This window comes from Catharus ustulatus, chromosome 3 (assembly GCF_009819885.2).
Source record: "Catharus ustulatus isolate bCatUst1 chromosome 3, bCatUst1.pri.v2, whole genome shotgun sequence".
Lineage (NCBI taxonomy): Eukaryota > Metazoa > Chordata > Aves > Passeriformes > Turdidae > Catharus > Catharus ustulatus.
The window spans coordinates 39,922,564-39,944,602 of NC_046223.1; the positions used below are offsets into that span (position 1 = coordinate 39,922,564).

At 35.7% G+C, this 22,039-nt stretch overlaps 1 protein-coding gene across 10 annotated transcripts in view; it reads left to right on the forward strand.

The window, feature by feature from the left end:
* Positions 1 to 22,039, forward strand: part of QKI (QKI, KH domain containing RNA binding) — a 156,985-nt gene that overhangs the window by 22,105 nt on the left and 112,841 nt on the right. For all 10 annotated transcript variants that reach the window (XM_033055981.2, XM_033055983.2, XM_033055982.2 and 7 more), the window contains exon 2: positions 15,219 to 15,361. In XM_033055981.2, the coding sequence (XP_032911872.1) occupies positions 15,219 to 15,361 (143 nt within the window). The remainder of the gene's footprint in view (positions 1 to 15,218; positions 15,362 to 22,039) is intronic.

Below are 22,039 nucleotides of genomic sequence, written 5' to 3' on the forward strand. Positions count from 1 at the left end.
GGCTGCTGCTTCTCAAAGCAGAGAAAATATACCAGCTAAGATGTTTCCATTTGGTACTGGCCACAGTAATGAAGGAAACTAATATAATATTACTCATGTAAACTTTTCCTATCAAGCTGAAATGCATCCATCATACATCCAGGCTGTTTTGAATAGTAATTACAACTAGTGTTACTGGTTGTATTTCTGGCTCTTAAATACATTGTATGGAGCTTTAATAGACTTTATCTAGAGTGATTTTTGGTACTTCCAAGAATGCTTTATGGTGTCATAGTGTGGTTCCATGCTCTATAGGAAAATCATATTGAAATAAGTTCTGAAAGTGTCAGAGGACCCCAGAAAGTTCTTCTGTGTTCTCATGTGGGGTTTTTTTGGTGTTCGTTGGGGTTTCATTTTGTTTTGTTTTTGTTTTTGTTTGTTTACTTTTTCCCACAGTGCAATGTAATTGAAAGCAGTCAAGCTCCTTACCAGATGTTCTGCAGGTCTAGTGGCAGGAGGGGATTGCCTATTTACCTTTTGCTTTTTTCATTATCCTTCAAAGGTGATTTAAAAAAAAATGTTTTCCCCTGCAGCCACTATGTGAGAACAGGTGAAAGAGAAGAGTTGGAGAGAAGAAAATAGAAACCTTAAAGGCTTTTTCAGGTTTTGGCTGCTTTTGTACTCAAAGCTTATAAAAACAAGTCCGGAATGTTTAATAGAGGAAAGAAATGAAACTTCTTCTACTCCTGCACAACACAGTATGTGTTAAAATTTTATTTCCCTTCTGGTAATGTAGCCTCAGCTATATACCATTACTAGTTGTGCATGGCTGGGATTTAATGAGTGATGGCTCATCTGCTTGAGTGGAATATACTTCTGGCAATTAATGTTGGGCGCAGTAGTGTAAACCAGTGTGTAGCTGAGGCCTCATCTCGGTTCCATTTTGACACCCTGTATTTCAAGTTGAAATACATCTTAGTGTAGTGGGGGCATGGGGGTGGTTAACAGGGGTGGAGAGAGAGGGGGAAGGGCAGGGAGGGATGTTTCTGTGGGACGTTTAGTGTTTTGTGTTTTTTACTAGGAGGTGGTTCTCCACCATGTGTTTTTCTCCATGTGTAAAATAAACCAGGAAACAAGGTGAAAATAGTGACTTTATAGGCAGGCTGGCAGAAGTGATGTTACCTTTCACTGTGCTATCTGGTACCAAACACTGTGACACTGAAAAGAAATACACTATTAACATGGTACCAGTAATCCTTGTATTTCTAGTGCATAAATTTAAATCCTTTTTCAGTCATTCAGAGCATGGGTGTGTTTCTGAAAAAATAGATGAGTTATGTAATGGAAAGCTGCAGATGTGATCTCTGGAATGTGCTGCACTATCATTTATATTTTAAATAGCTCTGATACAACTTGTGATTAAGTTTGCATTATACATTCCACTAAATGACCTCTTCTGCTCTTTTAATTTTGCAGAACTACCTGAAACTTCTCATGCCAAGTGTGTGGTTTAGGCTTCAATTAAAGCGGTGAAAAACTTTTCAAGAATGAACATGGGCAAAAAAGTCCTATTTTAAAACAAAAGGCATTTAAATTTTTTTTCTGTGAGAGGTTACTAAAGTGAGTACTTTTTTCCTTTTGTCTGGAAGTCTGCCTAGATTTAAATGAGATAGATCATGTTTGGATTTGAGCACTTAAGTTTGAACACAGAAAGGTTATCCTGTGGAGTATGTGATTACCTCCATGCAGTCTCTCTTACTGAGCTGTCTTATAGGACAGGGATGCTTTACTCCAACCTGAGAAAACCATGTAATTGCTGTTACAAGTTTATGTGATTTGGGGAATGGGCTTGGAGAATGGACTGAGTTTCCTGTGTTGTAAGCAAAAAAATTTTTTTTTTCTGAAATCTCAACTTTTATTGAAGAATTGCTTTTTAGACAGGAATATACTGTATTAGAGCATAGTAGTCTGGTGGTGGTGGTGTAACCAACTTTAATGGTTTGTGGATTCTTTGGAAAAATAAAATGAGAGTGAGGCTGGGACTAACCGAAGAAATGAAGAATTGTATCTCCTATAGGTGGAAAATGGGACTTGAGTGTGGAGAAAAGACAGTTTGGGAGTAGGAGAAGGTTTGAGATGAGGAAAACAAAATGTATGTGTCTGCTACAGGAAGCTGCTTTCCAGAGCCTGGAGTAAGCCCAAGGTTTTGGAGTCTTACCATGTCTTTGTTGTCAGGAAATATCTGTGAAATCCAGAGGCAAAGTGTCTCATTCCTCCTATGCTGTGGGACAGTATCTTCTTCTGCTGTCAGTTAATACCTTATTTCATGTTGCAGAGGTCTTTGGATGGAAAAATGCCAGCCTAGCTGACTGTTTGAATTTAGCAAGCTACCAGATAGGAGCACAGTTGTTTTGTGGCAGTAAAAGTGATCCATAAGATTCACACAGATGAGAACTTTCAGGCATACTTGTTTTGGAAGAGTGATGTTTCTGATACTGGGGGAGTCTCAGGCAGCAGTTCTCTGAAGCATTACTAGGTTTTGTTTTGTTTGGTCAGGTCTTGATTATCATAGGGAAAAGATCACGTCTTTCATTTCCTTATAATGTTTCATGAGATTGTTCATAAAAGTCTCCTTCCCAGCAGAGTGCAAGTCAGACTTTTTAGAAAATACCTCTTGGTGTTGAACAAGTAAATCTTAACTTAGACAGTGAGACCTAGACCAAGACAGTGTATATATTTACATAGAAAAAGCATAGGGCCTGTTGTTGAGGGTGATATTTTATTGATGTGGTGTCAGAAGGCAGGGCCTAAATGCGCAGTAATAGCAATAATTGTTACTGATTAATAATAGTAATTGAGTATTAGGAGTCTGAATAATTATTTCAGTTAATAATGGCATTTTTTGCTATTTTAGAGCCAAGATTATATGATAATATAGTCGTACTTCCCAGGATAGTTACATTGTGCAACTCTAAAATATCACATTCCAGAAGAGTGTGCAATTATTGTTTTTTGAGGAAAGGCTGTGGTTTTAAGTTTCAGTGGGTAGCTGTTGTGATAGCATATATCACCATGCCACTTGGAATCTCCTGTCAAAGGGCTAAGTTACCTGTGTACCTTTACAAGGATATCTCCAAGGCAGTTTGGACTCCTACTGACCCAAGTACTCCGAGGGCCGTTTTGACTCTGCCTACCTCACTTGTCGAGGCAGATCTGCCTAATGGGGGGCTGATGTTATATGTAAATCAAATCCTGTGTGTAAAATGGTGAAGGAGGATGATTAGAAAGCTTAACCTAGTCCATTTTATTCTGATTACTTCTAGAAGTGGTACTTCTAGAGTAGTATCACTAACCAAATACTTATTTCTGTTTACACAGTAGGCAGACTAACTATTCTCATTATTGTTGAGTGAAAACTCTGTTATGGTTGAAGGGGGTGAACTAGTTCTGTGTTGGTTGAAATGAGAATCCACCTAATAGAGCAGGTAGTGCTGCAGTTTTTGAAAACAGATATCTGTCATATAGAGGGGAAAAAGAATGTGACTACTTAGACCTCTGAGAGTCAATGGGATTTTGTTATATAAAAATACTCTCAATGGAGTTTTTAAAAATATTTTTGTTTTTTTTTCTCGACGGAAATGAAACTGTGAGATGATCTAAGTTGAGGTTTTAACACAGTCAACTGCAATTTAAGTTGAACATTCCATTCCTTATGTGGAATAGAAAAAGGTAAAACAGGACAAATAACAGTTAATACCTTTCACTGCAGTGAAAGAAATGTAAGTAGCAGTGTTCTTATTTCTCACTTTGTCAGAGGGTGATGATGGTAGCTGTAGTTGATTCTGTAAGGTTTTGCTGGCTCTGCATGTTTAGAAAGAGTTAGTTGCCTTGCTGATTTCCTGCTGGTTGGTAATGTGTTGAGTCAGATGGCTGAACTAATGTGTGGTACAAAAGGATGGATAACAGTTAGATTAGTATACTAATATGTCACTTCTTTTTAACTTACGTTCAAGTCTGAAAAAGTACTCAGCTTTAGTAAAAATTACAACTGCCAACAGCCTGCTTTTTTAACCTTGAATTTAGGTCTCAGTCATGTGAGATTTAGTTTGATTGTTGCCAAGTTTCACTTCTCCGGAGAACCGTGTTTACATAGATATATTTATCTTTTAGAAGATTGTTGAGGTGAATGTATTTGCAGTGAATTCAAGCACACTGTTGTTTTTGTTTTGTTTTGTTTTTTTTCTACATTGATGAAAAATGATCAGCTTTTCAAAGCTGACTGGTTTAATCTTAATCGCTTCAATGTGATATTGAAGTTGTTTAACAGTTGTATTTAGAGTAACTCAGTGACAATATTGAAATAGTTTTTTTCTGAATGCATTACCTAGCATAAATACAAGCATTCTTAAACTCCTTTCAACACTTCGGTTAAAGTATTTAATGACATTACTAACACTTTTTTACTAGATGTATTTCACATATATAAATTTTTGTGACTGGTTGTGTTTATATAATAAATTGCAAGTAAGGTAAAAACTGTTCCTATTGACATATGTATTGTTCTAAATAGATTTTTAAATTATATTCTGGCAACCTCCTTTTAATCAGTTCTACTTCTGGCACAACTGTTGTCACTTTATTTTAGTTTATACCTTGAAGAGCTTTTCTAGGAGTACCTATTTCATAGAGTTGTGGAATGGTTTTGGTTGGAGGACTCTTAAAGATTGTCTAGTGCCAACTTCCCTGCCATGTTTTAAGCAAATTTCTTCAGTTAAGTCTTATGCAGAGTGTTCCATGGGAAACCCAACTTAGCATTGCTGTTTCTTCAGCACTCTTGTGTTAGTCTTGTGCTGTCTCTCTGTGGTAAACCTGTCATATGTCTTACAAACTTTCACACTGTTTTTAAAATGTTCTTCAATGTGTTTGAAGCATGGCTTAGTAATAAACATGGGACTGATATGTCTGGCTGGAATATTTACTGTAGAACTAATTTTTGAGGTGTTTTCCTGCACGAATACCTATTTGATTATTCTATATCCAACTCAAGAGTTTTCAGATGTGTTGGATGTGTATAATTTTTTAGCACAGGTGGGCAATGCTTAATTTAGGATTATAGTTTGGGTCAGCTATGTTACCAAATTTCTTAAGCTACCATGTTGGTTATGTATGTGGTTAAGTAGAGATTGGGATTGAGTAGAGATCTTGTTTATGTACTAACTCTGGGAAGTCTTCCAGTACTTAAGTTAGTTTGAAGTTGTGCAATGCATCTTCGTAACGTAATTTCTGTCAGAGCAGTGCAATTTAGTTAATGTGTTTAGTGTTGTGGGTGACTTGTCAGTGCTGGTACTTGTCCACCAAAAATGGTTACATTTTTAGTTCTGTGAATAAAACGCTGACAGAGCTAGGTAGGGCAGCATTTACAACAATGCTGTGTGATGGGGAGCAGTGTATATAAAAGTGGGATTGTTACTGTTGTATGTCATCAGCTAAGAAAAAGTAAATTAGAAATGAGAGGCACTAGTCAGTCCTATTCAGATGGATTAGGTTCCGTTCAAAGTGATGAAAGCCGTCAGGTCGACCTGTTATGAAATTGTACTTCAGAAATACATAGAGAAAAACATTTCTTACAAATACTGAAAGAGCTTTGTTTTGACATGCTAGCAGGTTAGAGTTGGAAATGTTCACTTTATTAACTAAGTCAATTATCTCTAGGTATGCTTGCTTGCTCATGTTCTCTTGTTTCTTACAGTATTAGGTAAATTAGTCAGTTGAAACCAGCAATCAGCTTATTTAGATGTCACAGATACAAAACCTACAGAGCCTAAATGCAAGTTTTTATGATTATAAAGTGTTTTCATCACCATCTTGGTAGCAGTGTAGTTTTTTATACATTCTTTTAATATAGAATGTATAATGTTAATACTTCACAACTGATCAGCTAATAATGACTAAATTTTTTTCTCCCCTTTATCTCATGAAGCATGTAGAGTATTGTCCAGACATCTAGTGATTTTCAAAGTATCAAGTGATCACTGTGTGCATAAACTGTAGAAGATTCAGTTTTGTGATGCAGAAATGCGTACAAAATTGTGAAAAATGGACAGAACTCTGGAGGGATATGCATCTTCAGTTCCCAACATTTCCTGAAATACTTTAAATAAACGACCAAGTTTTGTGTTTCTTCAGATTGCCTTTGTATGTTAAGATGTACGAAGTTCACTTTGGCATTAAAATAATTTGTAAAAGAGAGAGAAGGCTCACTTAACATGACTGTATTAGTGAATAGGTAATTATTTTTGTGTGACCATGGAAGTAAAAAAAAAAAAAGAATCCCTCACTCCTTTCATACAAAAGACAAAGAGTGCATTAACCAATGGAATGCTTTCTTGTAATTGCTGACTGTGAAGGATTGTGGATGGTTCCCAAAGACTGAGAAAATAACTTGGCATGTGCTCTAGGTTGCTTTTTGAAATTGGTGAATCTTACGGTGTATCCTTAAATAGAGGAAAGGAGATGGTGCTGCTGTTTAGTTTTCAAGTGGGGATTTTTAGTAGTTTTTTACTTTTCAGTTCCAAGAATAAACGGTCCTAAAGTTTAGGTAACTTGGTTGTAATTTTAATTTTACAATCAACTTCAAAACTCATTATTTAGAAGGGTCTATGCCACAAATTTGTTTAAATTAGTTTGGTTTAACAGTTGTAAAATAGTGTCTTCCCCTTTACTTTCATGCACTTCTTGCACTTATTGGCAGAATAGCATACTGTGGGATTTCAGTGCTGATATCCAGGTGATTCTGATATTAATTAGGCTGTTCTGTTCTGAAGTGTTCTGTATACATTTTGAGAGAATGTTCTGGCTTTACTGGAGAGCTTCCCATTTAATACAGTTTATTTCACATGCAGAAAATACCTGTGAAAGTGGACAGCAGTTGATTCTGGTGTGAAGGGAGCATGGGATTGTGTGTGGGTAGAGAAGGTCCACTGCAGACCAGTCAATCTACATTGTTCACAAAGATCAATTAAAAAAAAGACAGTAAATGGAAGTAACATATTTCTTGTAAGAAAATACCCAGCTGAGGAGCTAAAACCAGAGAAGTTCTGTCTGAGCTGATACTGTCAAGCTGATATTTTTAAAGTGTGCCAAGTAACACCATTGTTTAAATCTCACAGAATGGATGGCTCATTTCTTTAATATTTCTGGTGATTAGTAGCTCACACAGAGTAATATTACTGCAGATTTTCCCACATCTAAGATATTGAAGTTGTTTATAATTATGGTTACCTGGCAAACATTGGTTTTTGCTGCTGGGTATGGAAAGAAAAATAGAAAGAACTGTGAATAGCTCTAGAAGCTTGATTAATAATTAGCTGTGGTACTTGTAACTAAGGAAGAACTGGAGGAGCTGGAGCGAGTCCAGAGGGCAGCAGAGCTGGTGAGGGGTCTGGAGCACGAGTCCTCCCCTGGAGGAGGAGGGAGCTGGGAGTGCTTAGCCTGGAGAAAAGGAGGCTCAGGGTGACCTTGTTGCTCTCTGCCGAAAGGAGGGTGTAGCCAGGTGGGGCCAGCCTCTTCTCCCAGGCAAGCAGAGACAGGGCAAGAGGACACAGTTAAAGGAAAGACTGGACGTGGCATTTAGTGCCGTGGTCTGGTTGATAGGTTGGTGTGTTTGGTCACAGATTAGACTGGATCTCAGAGCTTTTCCAACCTAATTGATTCTGTTATTCTCTAAGTATTTAGGGACCACTTGCTGCTAAAGGGAGCTAGAGTAGATTTTTGAGGGTGGTAGTTCAGCCTGATGCAAATATGAGCCACCAAATCTGCTTCAGCAGTTGTGCTGTGCTGATGGACTTTAGTTTTACAGTTTTCTCTCTATCAACTAATTACCTCAAGAAACTTTCCATTTTCCAGTGCTGCTCATTTGGGTATGGATGGATAGCGTATGACAGTTGCAGTATTATGTTAGTTGGATATGCCAAGTAGACTGCTGAAAAGTTCTTTAAAGTATCCTCTTGGGAACTTATAAACTCATTTTTGTGTTAAAGATATTTAGGTTTTTGGAGCATAGTGCTGGGATATGATGAGACAAATACAAGAACTTCATCTCAAATGTACAGCTTTTCTTGGAACTTACCAAGAAAATGAGGGGACTGTATTTAATCATCTTTTTATTATTTTTTTAATCAAATGCAGATTGCCACTGGCAGCTGTAATGCAGGATTGATGGACTTTTTCAGACCTACTCTGGCCTTTCTGACATATCCTAATGTTAAATAACATAAACGCAGGTTTTAGTAAGTGGAAACAAACGCAATACTGTTTTAAATTTATCAGTTTATTATGTCAGAGTTCAGTGTCATGCTTCAGACCTAAATTGCCGATACATGAAAATTTGCCAGAAGTAGACTGTTTTATCAGCTTTACTTGATCCTAAGTCTATTTTTTTTAACCCTGTATTGGTTTCTGAAGGACAGCTGCTATGAATCTTGTTTGCCTGATGCTTAGGCATGTCACTGCTTTAATATCAGGGATGAAAAGGGTAAATGCTTGCCAGCATTTTAGATCGTATACTGGTGATGCATGTGGGGTACAAGTCCATGTGGCACAATATTAAAAATGACTTGTTTTTTTGCTAGCATTGCTATTTCTGCTGCATCAGCAGTAGTAGTAAACAGCACTGGTGTTAACAGTGAAGACTGTGAAAATTGTGATGAATAAAACCAGCTATTTCTTTGCCAAGTAAGCATACTAAAGCTGCTAGATTAGAAAACACATGAGTTGCAATGTTCCACCAATAATAAAGCACTTTAAAGCTTTCTGTTGACATTTATACAAAGAGAACAGATGAGTATGCTCTATTTGGTTTTGAAGTCAGTTTGATACAAACCTTACAACTGTCCACAAAAGAAGGAGTTTTGCAGGCTCTTCTTGCAAAAAGAAATGACAGAATTTTGACACCAAGAGTGCTGACAAATTGCTGAAAGTGCTGCCCACTTATCATTGGACTGACAGTTTAATCATCGAAAGTGTACTGCTAGATTGGGCTCTGAGGGGAAAAAGAGAAGAACCTATAGTTTTCCCAAGCATTGAAAGATGAACTGAAATTTGAAATGCAAACACTTTTTTTTTTTTTTTTGGTGATACTCCTGCATGACTTGTGTGCCATATTCTCAGGGGTGATGTTGAGTACTTGTATTTCAACATACGTTTTAATTTCTTCTGAGAGACCAAGTGTCTATTCATCTCATCTATTCATCAGTACATTAATAGTATGATGTCAATTTGGTTTTTCTTTCAATTTTTTAATAATAAAAGTTGTATTTAAATTTGGTACATGCTGTGTCAAGAAGATTCTTTTTGTGCAGGGGATGAACTTGGCATACTACTCATGTTGTAATTTGGGTACATGTTCTGTGTTAGTCTTTAGAACACCGTCAAGAGAGATTATAATTCACTGGTCTTCAGAGATGTAAAATAAGCAGAATATAACAGTTTCCTACTTTTTCTGCTTTTTTCTCTCCATTGTTAGTTATATTTTCCATATTTTTGGATACTGTTTGACACATTGTATTATATAAAATATATATTATATAAAACTAATTGGTATCTAGTGCTCTAATTAATGGGCAATGCTTTAATGGCACATGGAATTGGTTGTCTATATAAATTGTGGATCTGTGTTCAGTGGATTTAGATCCTACAAAATGGTGACTTTTATGTCTATTATATTAGTATCTATAACCTTTGTATTCTAGTTTAGGAACTTAACTGATTGGAAGAAAATATTTTGTATCTTAATAGTAACTCTAAAATGCCTGAAGTGATCTAGCAGCAATAGTTGAGTGTAATAAAAAACACTTTGTAAAAATATTAACTTATTGCACACATTTTGTTGCATTCTAAAAACTGCACTGCATGGTAGTAAAGAATGGGAAGGTACTTGATTCAGTTAGTTCCTCACTTGCCTCCCTCAGTGCAGTGCATGCTAATCACGTGCATTTGAGTGGACTCACTAAAGTGGTATCTGCTAGACAGTTACTAGGATTTTTCCCTTTTTGCAAAAAGTTATCGTACAATGCTGAAGGTGTTATTTGTGCTTCAGTTTAGTGTCATAGTCTGTAAGAAAAAAAATATAAGCATTATTTTTGCCTGTCAAAATCATAAAATTATGCAGCATATAAAAAATTTGGTGTCATTGATATTTTGGGCATAACTTGATTTCTCTGAGAAAGTAGAAAACTGAAACTGATGTTCAATGCATCAATGAGATCCAAGTACCATGTAGATTTTCAGCTATATGAACATAACTGTTTTTCTTACCATAACACTTCAAACATTTTCTCCAAACCTTTATTATCGTTTCATATGGAAACTAGCTTGTGCTTGAGAACCTTTGAAGGCCTGGTGCTTTGCTTGGTTAAGGAAGCATGCCTGATGGTGTTAGAAAATTGTTAGTGTTTTGATTAATTCTGTATCTCTTGCTGATTTTGACTATTTTGATTATTTCACCCTCACTTGCTGTGTATTGTCAAAACACTGTATGATAGTTAAGGTGCTCTTCTGTTAGTTTCAAAAATGAAATTCTGCATGTGTTAATGACTTAACATGGTCTTAGGAAAGAAACATAAGCTGACAGTGGCATCAGTTTAACTGTTTAAATGGATGTAGCTAAATTGCAATATCGGAAGATTTGTTTCAGTTCTTCGAATTCTTAGTTCTGACTTAAACTACAGTGAGGAATGAATCAATTTAAAAACAGTAAGTCTGCTCCTCCTCCAAAACATAAATCTTTATAGTTTAGAAGATGATTTCATGGTGAGAAATAGTAAATCTGTGGCCACTGGTGATGAAAGTGGTGAGACAGGTCAAATTTGAATCTTTTCAGTGATTTCCTACTTTGAATATTCTTGCAGAATGGTTTATGCAAACCCATTTTGTGTTGCAACCCACCAGTCTTAAACACATGTACAGAGTCTTACTTCCTCTGAAGGAATAATTGACAGCTGAAAATGAGTAACTTCTTGATAGTGTTTAATGTGATGACAAATGCTCACATGAACATTGTCCTTTGTGCGTTCAAGGGGGAAGAATTAAGTTAAGTTAAATGAAGAAATCCAAACAGTACCTATCTGTAGACAGATGTAAGCAGTATAAACAGTATATCCTGCTTCGGAACATATCTTAGAAAGGTATTAGAGAGATTGAAAAATATGCTTTGTAGATAAAAGAAACAAAAGGTTATATTACTTGTGTAGTTTCAGGGACAGAGGAAGAAAAACATCCTCAGGACCAGAATGCATGTCATTGCTACCATGGCTAACCAGGTCGTGCTGTATGAAGGTGGAACAAGATAAAGATATTGAAACCAGTTTGTCTTTTCTTTTAAATTTATTTCTCCACTACCCTGCTGTGAGCAACACAAATTTGTTATTTACTGCTGAACTTACTACTGAGAATGTATAGACTAGGGTACTGTTAAAGGTGAATATTGTAGGTTTTGAAATTCTTTGCCTTTCTGCTTTTACCTACACTAGAGATGGGTACTTATATCCTTTCAGAAATCTATTAATACATTGGCAGAACTCACAGTTTTATAGATACAGGGAAGCTGCTGTATGCCTGCCTTTTTTTTTTTTTTTAGTCATATCTACTATTATAATTAAATATCTCTCCTTACTAACACTCTTTTAAATCCCTAGAGTGTTATACAACATAATTACCACCGCAGCATTAAGGTAGAGATAAATTACCTAGAATTCTACTTAGATGTTCACTTTGAAACTAAATCTTTCCTTATTTTTGAATCAGTTGACTTTCTGTGAGAGAGAAGAATCTGTGAAGAATTGTAAATGTGAAAGAGCTAAAGCTTTACGAATGAACTTGAAAAGTGTGATTTCATGAGAGACATACCAAAGAAGCTTTTGGCAAGGGAAGACCTGCTTGGTAGTGTGTAAGAAATGTGAAATAAATCTAAATAAAAGACTGTTTATTTGACTTCCTGTTTGTTTTGGTTTTTTTGCTATTTTTTTAAGATATGTGAATTCATTGATAAGAAATAAAAAGGTGTGCTTGGAGGATTTGTCCTTCCTACTTTAGCACTGCTCCTCAGATTTTTAGGTATTTTAATGTATTTCAGAACAGAATAAAATGGTACCTGCTAGAGCTTGAGAGAGCAGAGCTTTTATCTCTCCTAACATGCTGGTGGTGATGCTTTCTGAAATCTTATTAACTCCTGGTAAACTTGAGGGAGGAGCTGAAAGTATGGTACCACATAATTCTGTCAATACATATAACTGCCTAAAGCAAGTGGCAAAGTTGCAAGATGCTCAAGAGACTGGAATCTTGAATTGGGTGTAAAAGTGACCATAAAAGGAAAGGTTATGTCATCAAAATTCAATACTTTATATGGAGTCTTGTTGTGGCACCAGAGGTGTGATTAAACAAGAGGCAAGTATGTGAGAAAATTGCTGTTAGTCATAAAAAATAAGTAATCTTGCAGACTTGTAGAAGGATTCAGCAGAATCTGAAAAAACCCAAGAGGCATATCGAGCAGAATGCTTCATGAGTTGTGCATTTGAGAGAATGCTTGTGGCCAGCTGCACTAATACCTTCGGAAGGAAGATAGGTTGTACACCATTATAGTTAGGAGTGAGACACCATGGTGGACTAGAGATTTGATCTGTTTTATCATTTAAGCAGCAGTCCTTCAGTGAAGTTCTGTCAAATTTAAGAAAAGTGGAAAGAGCGTGTCATAGTTAATGTGTTGCGCAGAAGTGGAGTTTGGAGACTGGATCAGCAGTTAAAGAAGACTGGGAATACATGCCTGTTATTTCATCTGTTGCTCCTGAATGTTTCTTCTGAGGTTTTGGAGAAAGTGTCTAAGATTAGAGAGAAGGTAAAATGCCAAGAAGCAGAAGAAATGGTAACACCTGGGGAGCAAGTGATACTGCTGACTGCTGTAGTTCACTGTCTCCGTTCTGATGCTGGTTATCATTACTGCTGGCTTGAATGCAGACAGAGAAAATACAAACTTACACATGCAAAGAAAACTAAAGTTCAGGTGTCTGGTCCTGTAGTGGAGTTTTCTACTCCACTGAGTTCGTAGGTGTCTTCATTCTCTGTAAAGTTTGAGGTGTGATAAATAGCTTAGGTTTCCCACCAGCCAAAACTGAAGGGTACTCCTCAAACCAGCTGTCATCTGTGTGTGTTCTGAATGTTTGGCTCTCAAATGTAATGAATATGGCATAGGATTACTTGCAAAGAAAAGATTAAAATAAATGTTTGTTTTCTCCTGTGAAGACTATGATAGCCAATGTTAGTGATTATATTCTGCACGAAATACACGTTTTAAAAGGAAAATCTGGGTGCAACTCAGTAGTTGCCAACTATAAATAATTTAAATGACCATGTTGCTACTTAGACTTCAGTACTTCTGCAGACTGCTTAACTTGTTTCAGTGTAGTGTAAATTAATGGAAAATCTGAAGAGAATGAAAAGTGAACAAAATGCGCCAAAAGATGGTAGTAATTGTTCCAAGAGATGTGCTAAAGAGTTTCTTCATATACTGAAGTATAGATACTGCTTGTAGTTTTGAGGAATTTGTGCTCACTGCCAAAATTATCTGTTTAGAAGGAGATGAGGATTTTTTTCCTTCAGCAGTGATTATATGGTGACAAAAATTGTGTTTCCCTTTGTAAACAGGTGTTAACTACCAAATCATGATACAGTACACATAACTGTGTCAATTCCCAGCAGAGAAACAACTTGTTCCTGAATATGCCTTTCAGAGATGTCTCCTTCTTGATGCTCTTCCCCACCCCACAGCTTTTCAGGCAGTGAAATCTCAGCTATTAATCATTTGCCAGAGAAGAAACTGATTACAAAACAAAGAGGTTATATTAATCTCTTGTCTACTGCTAGAGTTTCAAGTGACTTCTTTCTGTGGCTTCCTGTATTTAGATGAAAACAAGATTTCTGTTTTCAGTGTCATGTTTAATTCTGAAGGTTTTGAAAGCAGTTGTCGCAATTCTAAGTAAAAGACTGGAATTACTGATATCTGACTTTGTTTACAGTCCATGTAAGTCTTAATGCTTTGGGAACAGTCCTATTGATATGTTAGTTTTTGGTTTGAAACTTGGTTAATGCATTCATTCTAAATAATTGTTCAGTATAAACTCATTGAGAACATTTTTACACTATTTGGGACTTCATAAGTTGTGAAATGTGGAATTTCTGATTTTTAAATATCACATTTAACAGATCTAGAAGTAAAATGTAACTTATTATATGTAATATTTTTAGTGTTTTTTGGTTAAACAAAAGAAAACTTTTTAATCATTCTCAGACTATTACAGCTTAGTGACGCTAATGTAAATTTGAATCAAATTACCTATTTTAACTATCTTGTTTATAGCTGCTAAACTGCATCTTCCAAGTAAATAGTGCAAGGTGTGAGTAACACAGGTGCAAATAGTAGAAACAGTACTTAGAAGTTCGCCCTTGACATTCCCTAGTGCTGTTAAAGAGTTTTTCATTACTTTGAAATGAAGTAGGCTTCTGGGTGCACAGAGAGCTTGCCCAGATCTCTGATACCACACTTGACTTTGTTATTTTCGTTCTCTCTTTGGGGGTAGTCAGTAGAACAATATCTACCAGTTTGTTGTAATACCACGTGCTCATGAACTCCACTGTTAACTTGTCTTCTTTCCCATTGCTGAACGATGCTCCATTTAATTTCCATGTGCTATAGTTAATCCCATAACTAGCAAGAGTACTGTATAGATGCATTTTCCTATTTTTTATGTTAGGTACAGATTTCTAATTTTTTTTTGCTTTCTAGCTGCTTTATTATTTAAAAAATCATAAAAGACCTGTTTTTATACACCTTTTAAATGATGTGAGCAATCTTTTAAGTGCTCTGAGGAGATGCAGATAATTTTTACTTCAATAGCTGAATTCCATGAACAGGATGAGTAGGCAGCAAATTTACAGACATGAAAGACATTCAAGGATGGGTGCTGCAATTTGAAAAAAAAAAAAAAAAAAAGAAAACCAATGAAAACCCCCAAACAAAACAGAAGGGGAAAAAAAAAGCCAAACCAGAGCATATTTTTCAGCTAGTGTGATGTTTATGATAAGAAGAAGATGGCATTAAGATTTGGGGAATAATAGAAAGAGAAGACTGTCATGTTAGATTATAATCTGTTACTGTATTTAATGCCTAATATGCATTTTTCCCCCCACAGAAATTAGCAGAGTACGGAAAGACATGTATAACGACACATTAAATGGTAGTACGGAGAAGAGAAGTGCAGAATTACCAGATGCTGTGGGACCTATTGTACAGTTACAAGAGAAACTATATGTGCCTGTAAAAGAATATCCAGATGTAAGTATGTCTTTTTAGTCCCTAAATTATTTCTTTGATCCTTGTGGTTGTCTTCAAGTGTGAATTTCATGTGATGCTACCCTTGGATCACACTGAGTTGCTTTGGTTACCAGGGAATCAGTGTATGCTGCACTTCGCTTGATTTGCAGTGAGTGTGAGTGGAAGAAGGTTGTGTTAAATACCCAACTGTTAGTATGGATTACTAAACCATAGATGTAAGAACTTAATTATCTTATTCATTCAGTATTGTCCATCCTGAGACACTTGTGAAGTGAATTTTAGGGAAGAAAGTAGTTCTTGGAATGGTGTTTTTTCCTCTTAGTGTGTTTCTAAGAGTCAACTGCAGAATGCTTAGGAGCCCTTTAGAGATCTTTTGGAGACTGTACTTAGTCTCAATTACTGTTGTTCCCATACCTGTGTAACCAGTTCTGTTGCTTATCCAAGTGTCTTTGTCTCAGGGCTGGTTGTCCTGTCCTCTCTCCTTTCCCCACCCTGCTTAAGCAAAACTCTCTGCTTGCCTGTCAATATTGTGCTCTCCATGGGGTGCTCAGTTCCACTGTGTGCTTACCTTCTGAGGGAGGATGGTTTCATTTAACTAGAACTGTTTTGAATTCATCTGGTCTGAAGTGTTTCTGAAGTGTTTGGGAAAACCAGTCCTTTCAAAATCTACCCCAACTACCCCAACCATTTTCATTGATCAGTGACAAAATAAGAAACTGTTATTCTTCCCTAATAGAATATACAGGTTCTGTTGCAGTAGAGGAGTGCAGGGTCCAAGTAAGGGATTTGCACATTTAAGTGATCTAAAGTGGAAGAAAGTACAGAACAGGAAAAAGGGAGGTAACACTTGTGTATGTCTGCGGCTTTTCTTTGTATACTTAATTAGATTAAGCTCTCCAAGTGGAGTTTTATTATTTCAATGCTGCTTAGAACATACATGCTGCTAAATAAACCTCACTGTGCCGTGCTCCATTAAGGAAATTAAGTGCAAGTTCTTATTCAGAACAGATTACTTAGACAAATGTCCTTTCTCCCTTTTCAAGTTTTGATGTAGTTGTTTTGCTTTGGGGTTAAAATATCTGTTCTGGGAAAAATGTTAAAGGAATTTGCACTGGCACTAAGGATATCTCTCTCCACTTGTATTGCATTCTTCTTCCAAATTAAACGTATATGTGTCTATATGCATATGTGTACGTGCACACATGTCCCCACACCAAAAACAGTAATTCTTTTGAAACTCCTCAGAATTACAGATTTTTGAGAGGAATTGTCCTATGCAGTTGTTCCACAAAGCTGTGTATGTACCTCTGGATTTAATACCTCCGTATATCTTAGAATTATATTGCTTAGTAGCTTTTTAAAACATTTAAAAATTAAAAAGTTTTTTTAAATTTAAAATATTTTAGATTTTAAAACAAAAATCTTTAGTTACTGAAATCCTGGTTTCATAACTTGACAATGTATTCTTTGTGAAGAGTTGCCTTATTTGTTGCAGTTTTTACAGAACTTGATGCCTGCTGTATGAGGATTATGAGTAAGAAAAAACAGTTGGATTGGATTTCCCTTAACTATTAAGCTGCTGTTCTAGAAATGAGGGGTTTAGTAGCTTAGCTCTTCACTGCCAGTTAATTATCAAATATAGTGTAGATCAGCAGGAAAGAGTTTCTCTAGTTACTGAAAAATAATGATTTGACTAGCTACTGCTAGCTCTTCGTTTGCTTTGAGAAGAACGGCCTTGAAGTGGTCACTAATTTATTTTAATAAACTCTTAGGCATTCAGAAGTTGGAGAAGCTTGTGATTTGTATACATGTGACCTGGAATAAAATGACTGTTGGTTCTTGTGAGATGATGTGAAGTGTGTGCTAGAAAATGTAAAGCTTCTGCCACTGTTGTGGGACCTGGCAGTTCAGGCTTCACTGGGGAGACAAGCTTGGTGTTCTGTGTGCTTGTGTATTTATTCATTGCTGCTTGGAATGGAATCTGCACAGCCTCAATAATTGGTCAATCAACTGGAATATACCATTACATGAAAATAAAAAGTTGTGATTTGGTATGTAGGCTATTTTAAAAATCTTTCTGCAAGTTAGAAATTAAGTAACCTGCTTTGAATTCAGGCTGGCACAACATTCAGAAGGTCTGGAGTACAGTGATTCCAACTTCTTTAAAAAAAAATGCATAAAATTCACTTGTAAGTATTAATTTCACAGCAAAGGTAGATTTGTTACCTATGAGAATTTTGGCGATTGTATGGGAAACTTCGTAGTCATATTCAGCAATAACTTTAGTTGTTACCAGATACAGGAAAGACATTTTTTATAGACTATGAGAGTGAGTTAAATTGGATAAATCTAGTTGATTCTTTCTATTGCCATAATTTTCTTCCAGCTGACAATCTTGTATACATTACAAAGATATAAAGTTAGATAAACCTAAAGTTGTTCAGAGAAGAGTGACCAGAAACTGTTTTGCTGATGTATATTTAATAATATTTTTAGTAACAGAAATAAAAAAAAATAAAATAGTCAGCAAAATGTTAGGATGTTCTAATAAACTTTGGTTATGGCAAATATTTTTGCTTAGTATTTTGATCATATTGGTTAGTTGACTGTAGTGAATACTGAATAGTACTATAGTGCCATTTTGTGCACAGAATCCTCAGTTACTTGTGAGGCATAAAAATAGTGGTGTACCATACTTTTAAATGAATGTGCTTTATATATGTGTACATTTAAACATACACAAAAGATGAAACAGTAAATTTTCATAGCCTGCATCACTTTGATATTATCCTTTGCTTATCCACACAAAGTAATGAATATATGAAATTAACTATAAAAGCTAAAATAAATATATAAAATCCCCTGAAGGATCTTAATTTATTTTTTATACTAGTACATAATGAGTATTTTTCAGCTAATATTTATTTGAAGGCTACAGCTGATGGAAGGTTGAACTTGCCAAAAAATTGACTGGAACAGCTTGTAATTGTTAAATGCTGACTCTGCGGAGTCTGAATTTCTACTTCTGTAATAGTAAGTGGAAGATACGCAAAAATCTTACTAAACAAGAATTACTTTTCTTTGGTGTGTTGCATTAATAAGGAAAATTTTTCCATTATGTAGTCACAGTGTGATAAATTGTGTAACTGTTGGTCTCCTTTGTGGTACCTTTTTTTCATAGGAAGTTGCTGTTATGCGACTGGGTCTATTTGTATTGTTTTTTTCTGGCACTCTTGAATGGTCCTTAATCTATCTTTATAGAAATTTTAGTATTAAAACTGGGTTTTGAGATACTTAGCTTTTCTGAACCATGTATATTTGCTCCTGCAACTTCAGAGAGAATTTGTTCTGAAGGCACCCAAGAAATAAAATTCCATTAATTGTCCATACTTTGCCCTTAAGTTATAAATGAGTTCTCTATAGTGCAATATTTGTACTCTCATGTGAGTCTTTGGTGTTACATTTTGAAAGCATTTCCAATTAATGGAGAAATAACTTCCATCAGAATTTTAAAAAGTAAGAAGAAAAGATGTCAGAAAAATTGTTGAGCTCTTAAGAAGCAGAAGAATGGAGGATAAGCTATTGTTTGTGGGTGAATAGTTAATAGTCTTTAGCATTTCTTATGCTTCAGATAAATGATTAATTTTCTCAAATTTCCCTAAAGAGCTGAGACTAAACTTTCTGCCTGATACCAATTTAAACGGTTTTTGGAATTAGTACCTACAAATGTTGAACTGAATAAATGTTTTTTCTATTATAATCATGGCTTTATTATTAATAAGTCGCCTGTTATCTCTGATTAAAGTGAAATTCTCTGTTGGAACTCTTCTGTGCCTCTTCAGTAAAAATGTAAGAACTCAGTAATTATCGCATCTGAAGTAGCATGTCCTTTGAGTATACTGAGGCTCAAAGGCCAGCAGTGATAAACAGCTTGTGCGTACTTTCTGACCATTTTAGTTAAAACTGTTTAATTAGTACAACACAACAATGAACACAGGGACTCATTTTACTATGGGGAACTTACTGACAAAGTGTTTAAATCCTTTTTCAATTTGTAATATCAGAGTTTAATAGCATCCCTAATATGGATTAGGGAAACGATAACATCTTCTTTATTTATTGTTCTGATTCTTTTACTTAAGATTTTCATTCCCTAGTGGTAAACAGGGAAGGAGGCTAAAAGACTTGGTCTTGTTTACCCTTGTAATTTGAAGGAAAGAGAGGATATAAATGGTTCTGTATATAAACTTGGGATACAGAATAATGGCAGGGATGAAGGAAGATTTGAAAAATGGTCAGCTCCTGATGAAACTACAAATGTTTATGAAATAACTGAAGTAGTTTGATTACTAATTTTCAGTCTTAGTAGGGCCATTGCATTCTAATAGAAGTAATGGGAACAAAAAAATTAATTTTGATTTTGAACTTTGTATGTTCATGAGAGGCTTCATGTGCTCTGGTTGCATATGGTAAGGGAATAGATGTAAAAAAGGCCCCTTTGTTTAGATGCTGTTAAAATGGTGATATGCCTTAATATCTGTATGAAGCATTTTTTTAGCCTTTCTATCTAATGTTTTATTAGATATCCTTCTATAATTGACCATATGAATCACTTTTTGACGGGGTTTTTTTTTGTTCTGTTGTTTTGAACCATACTAAACACTCAATAGCTGGTTTGGGGGATTTGGGGTTTTGTTTTGTTTTTTTATTTTTTTTGGGGGGTGAGTGTTTTGGTTTTAGGGATTTTGGTGCAGGATGACATAGGTTGTCATAATTTTACTTATTATCATAAGCTGGTCAAATCTCCAGAGGGTGTTTGTATTTGGAAACAAAAGGATGGAAGACAGTCTAGAATATATTGGAATTAAAAATCTTGTCCTTTAGTCCCTTACAGTAATCTTGCAGGCTGAACATAAGCTCAGCAGTGCCAATTAACTTGGTCAATATCTCCATTATTTTTTCCCTCTTAAACTCCTCAAGAATTTAATGCAGTCAGATTAGGTGAGTACCTTGTCATTCATCTGTTAATGTTGTTCTTTACATTTTATTCTTACTAATTTTGCTAATTGCAGATCCTGTGGTCTTTCTGTGTGTGTGAATAAAAAGAAAAGGATGAGTAGGGTGGAAGTAAGATCAGTAAGAGCTTAGAAAGTAGCATTTGCCTTGGCCATGTTCCCCTTAATAGTTTTCAAAGTAAATTTGAAAATCTGGGAGAAGAAATTAGTTGCGTTTGGTAGTGCTAGAAAAGTTGAATATATTTGTTAGGAGATCATGTTTTTGCGTTGATGCTTGTGTTAGTAACTTATTCAAATTAACATCATAATATTATACTCCTGGTTTTATATACATGTTGATATGCCATGTGCAGCATGTATGTGACACTCCCTGAAGCAAGCAACGAAAATTTTCTCTTTTGATCTGTATACAGATCCACTTTGTAAGGGTTAGGAGTCCCCTAATCTGACACTGCCAGCCAGTGCTAGACATTTGGGTACCTCTCTTCACCATGGCTGAAGAGGATAGTGTGTGTATGGAGAAGCCAAGTGCTAAAGGAGAATGGTAGTCTAGAAAATTAGTCTAAATAGTTAGTTTGAAGATACCTGTTACTTTTCTGTGGATTAAATAACTAAAATTTTTCTAATAAATTAATTTTATTAAAAATGTTTGACTCTAGAAATTACAAAATTTGAGGTTGCAAAGGAAGTGTCCAGCAGAACGTACTGAAATAGGTCTAGCAGTCAACATCCATCATGATTGGTTTTGTTCCTGTGGTGCCTTTCCATTATAGCTTATCTCATTTTCTATGCTTCAGAGTCAGGCTTTCAGTGCGCAATCTATTTGATCATAACTGTCTTAATACATTCTTCCATTTTGAATTCTGCACTTCATGTGCATATGTTTCTTTCATGGATTACAGAAGTATTTGGGTGCATGGTTTCAGTTGATTATGTACTACAACTCTCTGGTGTCAGCTTGTGCTTGCCTTTGCTGAACTGTTTTTCCTCACAACTTTTACTTGGTATAGTAGCTCTTGCAAGATTTAAGTCTAGGAGAACTGGGTGCAATTACAAATAATGAAAGGTCAGCTGTGAGGCAGATATTTGTGGCATGCTGATTTTGTTTTACATTGGGGTTTTGTTCTCTGAAATGTTTATTTTAGAAAAGAAGCTTTTATACAGAGATGAGGAAGTGCTTCAGCATGATATTTTTGCTTGCTGTTGTGAGGTCAGGTACGCTTGGGTACACCTGCTGAAATTGTTGCTAGTTTTTTGTGATTTAGCTGTGTTCTTTAGCTAGGATTGGGGACTGCAGTAAACATGGAAATACCTTCAGTAAGTGCTGAAACAATACTTAACAGTGCAAGATAGAGCTTGTGTTTAAAACACTTAGGTGAATTTACAAACTACTATTTAGACTTCAGAATCTTTAACAGTTGTACTTTGTTACTCAAAGTCAGGAGCACATCTTCCGTCCGCTTTAGAGAGTGGAAACAGACTCCTGAAGGAAATGTGATTTGAGAAGCCCAATGTTTTAAGGAAGGAGAAAATAGAGAAAAACCCTTTATTGAGGATTGTGATTTTTCCCCCCTCTGTTTAGTTGACAAAAGGAAAACTGTAGCACTGAGCTGTATTAAAGTTCCCCAGAAACTTAACCTGGCAGTTACAATATCATGTTGCC